The sequence below is a fragment of the Engraulis encrasicolus genome, chromosome 5 (assembly GCF_034702125.1).
Source record: "Engraulis encrasicolus isolate BLACKSEA-1 chromosome 5, IST_EnEncr_1.0, whole genome shotgun sequence".
NCBI classification, from domain to species: domain Eukaryota; kingdom Metazoa; phylum Chordata; class Actinopteri; order Clupeiformes; family Engraulidae; genus Engraulis; species Engraulis encrasicolus.
In genome coordinates this window covers 25,500,446-25,510,445 of record NC_085861.1, presented here as the reverse complement: position 1 = coordinate 25,510,445, position 10,000 = coordinate 25,500,446, and the positions used below count along the sequence as shown (strand labels likewise).

At 45.2% G+C, this 10,000-nt stretch overlaps 2 protein-coding genes across 2 annotated transcripts in view; both read left to right on the top strand.

Annotated features, from left to right (window-relative positions):
* Positions 1–875, top strand: part of vps72b (vacuolar protein sorting 72 homolog b) — a 9,217-nt gene extending 8,342 nt beyond the window's left edge. The window contains exon 7 of the mRNA XM_063199014.1: positions 324–875. Within this exon, the coding sequence (XP_063055084.1) occupies positions 324–777 (454 nt within the window). The 3' untranslated portion in view covers positions 778–875. The remainder of the gene's footprint in view (positions 1–323) is intronic.
* Positions 876–4,882: 4,007 nt separating this feature from the next.
* Positions 4,883–10,000, top strand: part of tmod4 (tropomodulin 4 (muscle)) — an 18,954-nt gene continuing 13,836 nt past the window's right edge. Inside the window, exon 1 of the mRNA XM_063199012.1 lies at positions 4,883–4,973. The gene's annotated coding sequence lies outside the window, so the exon portion shown is untranslated. The remainder of the gene's footprint in view (positions 4,974–10,000) is intronic.

Here is a 10,000-nt window from a genome sequence, read left to right as displayed (position 1 = left end):
CTCTTTTGAATAATTTCTATTGAAGATGTTGGTAAATGTTCTGTTTTTTAGTCATCCAACTGAACATGTGTTCGTCTATGAGAGATTTTTTTGCACAGTATGTTTTGAATGGGAGAACGGATTTCGACCAAACTTTGTAAGCTAGTACACTAATATAGATGAACTGAATAAATTTCAGAAGGTCAATGCTTTCATCAAGACTTTGGTGTAGAGTTTTTTCAACCTCATTTTGATTCTAATGCTATTACAGAAAACATCAGCTTTGATGCATCTTATTAAATATGTTATTACATATCTTTCCTGTGGTGTGGTCATTTCCACAGCCTGGACCAGGACACCCAGTGTGTGGCTCCTATCCCTTCCCAGTCCGAGCCCTCCTCCCTGGGGGGCACCCAGCAGCAGCAGCACCACCCTCCTGGAGGCAAGTGCTCCCGCACGTACATCACCTTCAGCGATGACGCCACCTTTCAGTCCTGCTTCCCGCGAATGCCCCGCCCTCAGATCCCCATGCAGGAGGTGTGCCCCGTCACCCACAGGCCAGCGCTGTACCGCGACCCCATCACCGACATCCCTTACGCCAACCTGCGCGCCTTCAAGATCATCCGCGAGGCCTACAACAAGTACGTGACGGCCCACGGCCTGCCCAGCCCTGGCACGGGCACGGGCACGGGCACGGGCACTGGCGTGGCCACTGCCCCCACAGCCCCTGCTGTGGAGACCTTTTCCAAGGGACTGAGGCAGAGACTTACTGTTAAGCAAGGCCTGGTTACCTCTTAAGGCAATGCTAAGACGTTGTTTTTTGTCTTTAAAGGTAGAGTATGTAAAATATTTTTATGCTGCCCTTTCACAAATGTTTTTTCATGAGTATTTTGCCATTCACTTTCAAAGTATTCAATTTGACTGGGAAATTTACACTTACATACATAAAAAGGTGGATATTTTCTGTGCCATTTTGAATGATCAGAAATTGACATCTGTAGCTTCAAAACCTAATGTGCTTCGGCAAATATGAGTTTATTACTGAGTAAATATTCATGAAAAGATCCAATTTAGGAATGGGCAGCACAGTTGTAATGAGCAGCATATTGCAATGCCTACTCTGGCCACAATTCTACATACTCTACCTAAAGTAGTGTTTTCAAATTCGTTTCAATGGTTCATCAACTTGTAACTGGGTGAAAGACATTTATTTTCTCATTTTTGATTGTAAGTGCAATACTACTAGAGCATCTCTCTGTATTTCTCTATCAGAGAAAGTTTCTCTTCGAACCAGTCGGGCGATACCAGATGAATAAATCAGTAACAAGGTAATCAGTAACAAGGTTTTGAGTAATGTTGCCGGGCAGCATAAATCTCAACCACCCTTACTCCCTGTAATGTTGGGTTGTATTTCACGTTTAGGTTAGTCTGCTCAAGTGGTCTATTTCCAGCATAGTCAGTGGCCTGATTGACTGCAACCAAAGATTGTAGGACTCTATGCTAGGGTAGGTTGCAACTCTCATATATGGGGCTCTGATTGGAACCACAATGGTTACGGTTACATGATGTTTTTACTTCCGAATTAATAGTTCGGAATTCAATAGTTTGGAATTAAAGTTATTTTGCGACGTGTATACATGGCACTTTCACTTAATTTTTAATTAACATCTGAGGAAAACGCGTTTCGATTCGGGGTTCGGGGTGTGTTCGCCAAACCTCCAGGACCTCTGGGACAGCTAGTCATCTTCAGCCCCAAACTATTTGCTTCAGTTGGGTCACATTTTGGCATATGGCCCTAAGATGTGGATCACCTAAAATGCTATTGTTAGCTTACCCGGTTAGCTTAGAAAAACGAGTGATCAAAGAGTAATGTGGGGTAAGTTTGTTGTGCTTCATCAGTTCGTGGTGCATTTTTACATCAAAATATGGAAGCCACAACATTTATAGTCGCTTAGGACCTTTAAATTAAGCAAAACTTTCATGTAGGAAATCGACCGGAAGTCTGTCACTTTTTCTCACCAAAGCAAAGAGCATAGAGCTCGAAAGTGACGTCACTTCCCCCGATTTCATGGGACCTCAACGGCGTTTTTAGCCGAAAATCGTAGCATATAATCCAATGGCGGTATTAAAATGGCATTTCGATCCCCTTCGAGTTGTGCCACGAGCTCCATATATGTTGTTTCTGATATTTTTGCTTAATTTTTCGTATGAACCCCCACATTTTTTAGAAAGCTGTGTTTCTTCACATTTTTCATGCCGACGGCCTCGGAACAAAACATTGATACTTCTGCATGGATAATCTTTATCTATCATCTTAAACAGCATATTTGTAGCCCAGCGCATATCATGACTGAGATCAGAAGATATTTACTCGCTACCATGTTGTTAGATGGTCAGCTTAGGTCTCGTGAAACGCGGAACTGAGGGGCGGGACTTTCGACCTCTATGGGTTCTTGCGCCATCGCGTGGCCAACAAGCATGCGTGGAACGACTGGAATTGTTGTTAATTCTGAATAAAAGGTTACATGACAGAGGAACGTGTTTATTCTGAATTAAAAGAGGAATAAACCACACACTTTATTCAGAATTAAGTTTAATTCCGAATAAACTTAATTCCGGTTGGATAAGTGTTTACATGATGTTTTTAAAGTGGAATTAAGTTTTATTCAGAATTAAAGTGTGTTAATTCCGAAGTAAATTTCTCATGTAAACGAGGTGAGTGACAAAAGTTTGGTTCCACCCATAGTCCTCAGCTATCTGAACCGTGCGATTCCAGGCAAAACTTTTCACATTGTAGTCTGACTCATCACCAGTCTAGTCTATGGGATATTTTCTAGACCAAGCTGTCTACCAAAAGACTTAGGGGGATTGTTGGCTACGACAACATGACTAACAAATATTATTTACCAGTAGACATTTCTTTCTGCTGTGTTGGCAAGTCCAAACAGTCATACTGTAACTTTAATACTGCATGCAAACAAAATTCGTACGGATATGTAACACTTCAGTGGTTTATGTGTAAACTCTTTTCAGTGTTATACCTGTATTATACCAGCACCTTATGAAGACTGTGAAAGGCATCATGGATGTCTTGTGAATGTGTTTTTTTATGTATTGTGAATGACAATTATGCTCAGAGTGTCATATTTATTAGCTAAAAACTTTACAGCACTTTTCACCTCATGCAGTGCATTGATGCCTGTATAAAAATGGCACCAAGTTGACCAATGAATGTTATTTTTCATTTTAAATGAAATGAAATGCCTGTTACATGGGAAAATAAATATTTGAGTGTTTCATTGAAGTGACTGAGACCTGTTTGCATGCAAGTGACGGGTGAATGTTTCATCTGGTTCTTTCAGTTCTGGTCATGGGAAAGCAGTTAGGGCGTCAGGCTAGTTGCCCAGGCGTGGCCACTTTAATTCCTGACCCTGCTAGGTGAGTGAATAACCAGCACTCTCCTCTCCTCTCTCTTTCTCCTCGACTGAGGTATCCTAAGCACAGAACTGTCCCCACATACTGCTCCTTTGGGGCACCCATTAGGCAGCCCTGTTGTACAGGTGAGGCATAAATGTAAGTTCATTGTGTGCTGTGGGCTGTGGTGTGTACCACAATGTCATCCTGTCCTGGCATACGTAGACCAGGGGCAGTCATGGGTAAGCGGTTAGGGCATCAGTCTTGTAGCCCAAAGGTTGTCGGTTCGACTTCCGACCTGCCAGTGCTGTCCCCCATCCTCCTCCATGACTGAGGTACCCTGAGCATTTTACCGTCTCACCGTACTGCTCACCATTGGGGGCTGCCCCCTTGCACGGATGAGGCATGAATTCCATTTTGTTGCGTGTAGTGTGCACTTGTGTGCTGTGGAGTGCTGTGTCTCAATGACAATGGGAGTTGGAGTTTCCCAGGTGGGCTTTCACTTCTATTCACCTGTTTGGTGCAGCATTCAAAGCCAATGTCAATGCCAAATATGACCACTAGAGGTCACTGACTGGCTGATGTGCTCAGCTCTCCAGTTTTCCTGCAGCTTTCCTCTGTCTCTCTCCAATCAGTGGTGTAGTCTACTTTTTTATGGTGGGTATACTGTACATATAAACATTTTTTGAAGTGGGTATATTGTATATATTTGTGCTATTCAAAACAATGGATCAATCAATTTTAAGTGGGTATACTGAAATCCCTGAAATGTATACCCGCGTTCTACGTAGACTACACCACTGTCTCCAATCACTATATTTTTACCCTTGCTTTATATCTGCCCTTTCGTTTCCTACTCATCTTTCTTGCTTTTACTTTCACACTCATTTTCCAACTTTTTTCTCAGTGACAAGCTCAGTTACACGATTATATTCTTTCTATATGTCTCTGTCCACCTCCCCACCATCCTTATTCTCATTTAGACTTTTATATTCAATTTACTCGTCATAAAAAGCCCACTGCCAGTATTAGTTCCCTCTGACCCAGCACAGCTCAGAGACTGAAGGGGGCGAGCGAGGGAGTGAGTTGGGGGTGCAGGGAGAGGAGTGACCTGCCCAAACGGTTGCAAGTGGGAAGCAGGAGGGAGGGGGGGCTGTCAAAGGGGGAACGGAGGCGAGAGAAACCTGGGGATGGCGTGTGTGTGTCTGTGTGTCTCTGTGTGTGTGTGTGTGTGTGTGTGTGTGTGTGTGTGTGTGTGTGTGTGTGTGTGTGTGTGTGTGTGTGTGTGTGTGTGTGTGTGTGTTTTCTGTGTGTGTGTGTGTGTGTTTTCTGTGTGTGTGTGTGTGGTTGGGGCCGACTGGGTTGAGTGAGAGAGCTAGTGGGTGGGTATTGGGTGAGTGAGTGAGTGAGAGAGTGGAGGAGGGGGTGGGGGTTGGGTGGGAGAGCTGGGAGCTGGGTTGGCAGGGTGGGTGGGTGGGAGGCAGCGGGTGAGGCAGAAAAAAAGAAAGACAAACGACACTCTCCGATTCCAACTGTGGGCTTTGGCTGGTCCGAGGCTTCAGCAGCAAGACGCTGAGGAGGTAGGTCATTGCACCCGGCGCTCTTGCTCTTGTTTGAATGGGGGTCGCCTGAATGGGGGGCCATTTGTGGCCCGTTTTGCCTGGGACTGAAGCTATCTCTCTATGTATGCCTGTCTGTGTCCATGTCTGTGTGTGTGTGAGAGAGAGAGGCTGTGTGTGTGACGCTAATGGGTCTAAAGCTGCTAATTCTCTCTCTCCGCTCATGTGTGCCTGCTGGTATAAGCGTGGGTCAACTCTGCCTACTGCAGAGACAGATAGCCCTGTCCATTGGGGAGCAGTAGTTACCTAACACGTTGTCGAAAGGCTGCCCCAATTTTTGTGTAGCTCTCGTGTTTTTTGCTAATGTCAGATGGCTGGTTGACCTGCTTGGATGGTGTCATATCATATTTGTTGGTTTCGTTGTCTATTGTTGTGGTTTGTTATACGTGTGATTGTGGGAATGTTGTTGTACAGGCAGGCTACTGGCACTTGCTGGAGAAGTTTGTCGCTATGAAATTCTCCTGTTATGACTGTGAATACATACTTATGACCCTGCCAAGTGTGTGAGGTCATTTCAGAAGTTATACTGTATGTGTGTCATCAAATCTCACTCTGTGGTGGATGGCCATGGCTACTGTGAGGTCCTGAATCTATGCTTGGAGGATTTTAGCACAGAGGAACAAGATAGATCCCCTGCAAGAAACCTGCTGACGATGTTGGAATTGAAGCCAGACAAGTTCAGTCCTCATCTGTACCACTGGGCGCTGCTGTCATTAGGGTCCTTTTTCCTGCGATGACACATGTTGCCTTGTGTTTGAAAACAACTACTCTATGACACAATCCCCTGATTTCCGCTTGAATACAGCTGGTTTCCTTGGTAGTTGTGCACCCGCAGGTCAAAAAGCTGTCGTGAATCTTGTCGTTTTATCTCTGTTCTTATGTTTGAGTCTTGCAGGCTTAGGGAAGCCACAGTCACAGACAGCAGGGGGGTCGGGAGGGGGGGGGTGGTGGATAGAGTAGAGCGAGGAGTGAGTTACAGGTTGGGTAGGGGGAGCAGGTTTGGGTTTACATTTACACCGGGGCAAGAAGGAGCTGACTTGAGAAGCTAAAATTAAGCTGGGGGCAGTGATTTGGAATTTTACACTTGGGCGGCAAGGCCTGCCGGAGCCGACCCTGCGAATAGCGTGAAATCTTCCGACCTGACAGCCCGGAGAAACTTGACTCACACTGGCTCACTCTCTCGCCCTGGCACTCCCTGCTCCTGCTCCCTGCAGCTAAGGCCGTCTTTTAGTAGTCACCTTTCCCAGGTATCAGAAAGAAAACTCCCCACGCACAGCACCCAACACCTGCTTGGAGAACTCCTCCCTGTGACTGACTTCCAGTGAAACTGCCTCAGTGATAGTGGCTATAGTGGCAGGCAAGCTAGCTGGCTGGAAGGCAATTAGAGGTCCCATTTGTGTTTTATAATGGGTGGTCTGCTGCACTGTAATACTCAACCGAGTGATTGCGTCCCCTTAAAATAGTCAACTTAACATACTTCAGCTTTTTTTGCTCCGTGCATCAGAAGAATGGGTTTCGGCCTCCGCATCACCCACAAGAACTGGGTGCCCTTCTGTCATGCCGCCGTATCATTGGCACTGACAGCAGCACTGACACCCCCCTCCCTAACATCAGAATGGTAATGCCCCCCCCCCATTTCATTCCCATCATCCACTGCAAGCCCCTTCTAAAATACCAGAAGCGTATTGGGTGTCTACATGCAAGCCAAACCATTTCATGTCGGGAGAGGGGGATGGGGTGGGGTGGGGTGGTGTGGCGGAAAGGGGATAAGTATGGCGTGACCTTTGGCCTCCAGGGTCAAGTGTATCTTATTACATTTGAGAAGCAGGGGTATTTTAAGGCATTAGAAGCGGGCGATAATTGTTAGTTGACCTGTGTTGATTGTTCAATCTTCAGATGAAGTGCTGGTTTGTGATTCAGTAGCTATGTATAACCTATGACAATAGTGATTGTGACAGACCCTGAAAGCAGTTACATGATTTTATTGTTTTGTTCCCCCTTTTCCATTCACGGTTTGAACTAGTAAATGATGTATATTTATGGGCAGTTTGGTTTGGTCCGGGCGGAACAGGAGGCATTGTCGGAATAGGTTTATCGGGGTAAAAAAGAATAAAACTTGTTATACTGATACAGTTTATAGGACATTGTTAGAAATCCATCTTTATTATTGGTCTGCTGGTCAAGGTGAAGAGAAATCGCTGACATTCCAATAGCTGAGAGAGAGAGAGAGAGAGAGAGAGAGAGAGAGAGAGAGAGAGAGAGAGAGAAAGAGGGAGAGAGAAAGAGAGAAAGAGGGAGAGAGAGAGGAGAAAGAGAAGCAGTTCATACAACATGGCCATCATCTGTGGCAGGCAACAAACACACAGAGGTTACAGTAGGCCTAGTATATACACAGGGCCCTAAATTAAAAAAATACCACCAGCCAAAATGGCTAGTAAATGAAATCTTACTAGCTAAACACACACTCACTAATGGGTCAAAGTGGCTAGTAAGTTGGTCTTTTCTACTAGCCAAAATGACATTTTACCAGCATTTGGCCGGTTGGCTGGTGTTAATTTAGAGCCCTGTATATACATATCTATGGGCTACACCACTGTACCCAGTCTCCGGTGGTGGTGGTGGTGGTGGTGAGAAGCAGCCATGTGAAGCAGGGGTTGTCCATCTTGCTGTAGCAGAGTTGGGAGTTGGGCCGACAGGTGCAGTGCAGTCAGCAGTTGTGTGTACTTCCTGGGAAATGTGGCCGGCGGCGCGCCCATAAACATGTCACCTGGCCAAGAGCGAGGACGCTGTAGTCAGGGCTGCCGGTAACGTTGAGGCCCGAGATAAAATCATCTCAAAGGACACCCACTCTCAATACATACCATGGAATGGGCTCCCAATTCTAGGCCCCTGCTCTATCTGGGCACAGGACAATGGACCCATTTGACCTCCCCTGTCGGCGGGCCTGGCTGTAGTGCAGTGTGGTTATTATTATTGTGGCCAGGGGGAAACAGAGAGGTGGAGAGGGAGTGGAGAGAGACTACAGGACCTTGGTTGCCCTTCAGCTTTTGGTGAAGCGAGTGACCCATTGTGTTTTGCAGATGATGGAGAACTCTCTGGCTCCCAGAGTTTTGGCAGCTCGGCAGGAAATACATATGTGAACGAGGCGAGCGAGCGAATGAGCGCTGTAAATAAAGCTCACTTCATGGACTGCTGTGGTCTCTAGCATAGAGGTGTTAAACAGTGTATGGGTGAAAGTTCAGCTTTAGCATTGTCAGGCCTTGCAGTGTCTGAAGTTGTAGTTTGTTGTTGTAGTGGACACAGAAACACGGATGAAGTTCAAGAGAGCTGTTTTTAGTTCTTCTATATTTACTAACTGTTTACAGCATTTGTATAATACAATATGCACATAAACTTTAAGTTAGTGTTATCTAAAGTAGTTTGGTAAGCAGTAGACCTATGTCAGTTGGTTTGAGCTACGCATGTCACTTGCTGTTGTTAACAAAATATATCTTTGGGAAACCTCCAGAGATGATAAAAGGGAAGGGTTGTTTTTTTCCACACAGCGATGGTGACAAAGGCGATCCTGATATTTATCATCAGTGTTTAGGGTGCGGACTGACAGACGTCACCCGTAGATCCAACGATGACCTCTTAAACTGCAGGGTGCAACACGTGAACAGCTGTAGCCCTATGATTCAAGTGGAATGCCAGACATACCTCTCTTTAAACGATTATCCCCAGAATGACGGAACTTAGGCGGCTGGATTTTTTAGGCTGTACCTCTGGCTTAACAAGTTAGACATAGCTTACCATGCAACCTTGCGTCCATTTACATGACATGAAGTATGTGTTTGCATGAAGGAAATAATTATGCAGCTCTTTTTAGAGGAGGTATGCCGTGCATACCATGCATAAGTAAGTAGAGACGTGGGCGTGCATTTTTTTTCAGGTCATGTCACAATCTGGGTTTCTGGTCAACTTATTTGCATGAGTATGCAAGTATGTAAGTATGCATGAATGCACATTTAAAGTCTTTCCTAGTTAGGTGTTCTTATTTGAATACATACAGTGTGTATTAACAAGTTGGATGCCAAGCCTAGTAGTTTAGTTCTCTTCACCCCTGTAAGACTCGAGATTTTGTATGTATTGTCGTCATAATACAATTTCTTGTACACTGAAACCTCAGGGGCAAGCCCACAAATGATGTATTCCTATTGAATATAATATAATATCTCTGCCTTTATTTGGAGAGGAAAGTGAAGAATGGGACAGAAAATTAAGGGGGGGGGGGTGCTGTAGGGAAGCATGCTAAGAAAATGTATCAGATGAGGCTGACCTGGGTTCGGATCTGGACTGGGTGATTTCCCCATCCTCTCCCATCTCTATCTCCCACTCGCTTCCTGTCATCTCTACTATCCTGTCTGCATTAAAGGCATCAAACCCCTGAAATATATGTTAAAGAAAAGAAAATGAGAGGGAGAGAGAGAGATGGGGAAGGATTGGGATATGACCCAGGCCAGGATAACACAATGCGCTGGCAGCACCTCCCCCCACCATTATTACGTTCTCTATTATAAGAGCAAAGAGGAAAGGTACTATATACAAGCAGCAATACAAACATCGCCATAAAACAAAACAAACCAAAAGAAAACTACTAAGTTCTGAACAACTTAATACAGTCGGTGTTGGAGGAAGCACATATTGCGCATATTGCACATACTGGTGCAAATATGCGTTTGGTTGTTAGCTGTTCTTCTGTGCTGTTAGTGGAGATCAATACACATCTTCAGTCTGTGAAACGCCCAACTTTTCACGTGTCTCTTGTTGTTGCCTTCTCGACGATTTCGAGGGAGGGCGCGTAGTTTGTGTTTGGTGTGAGACTGCTCCAAGGCAATGTCCCAGATTAGAAGAACATCTTGTCGTGTTATTCAGGCGATAGGTTGTTGTGTTATGGAGGCGCTTTCGCAGCTGCGGAGGAATATCCTACACGCGTGGAGGTTTAAACT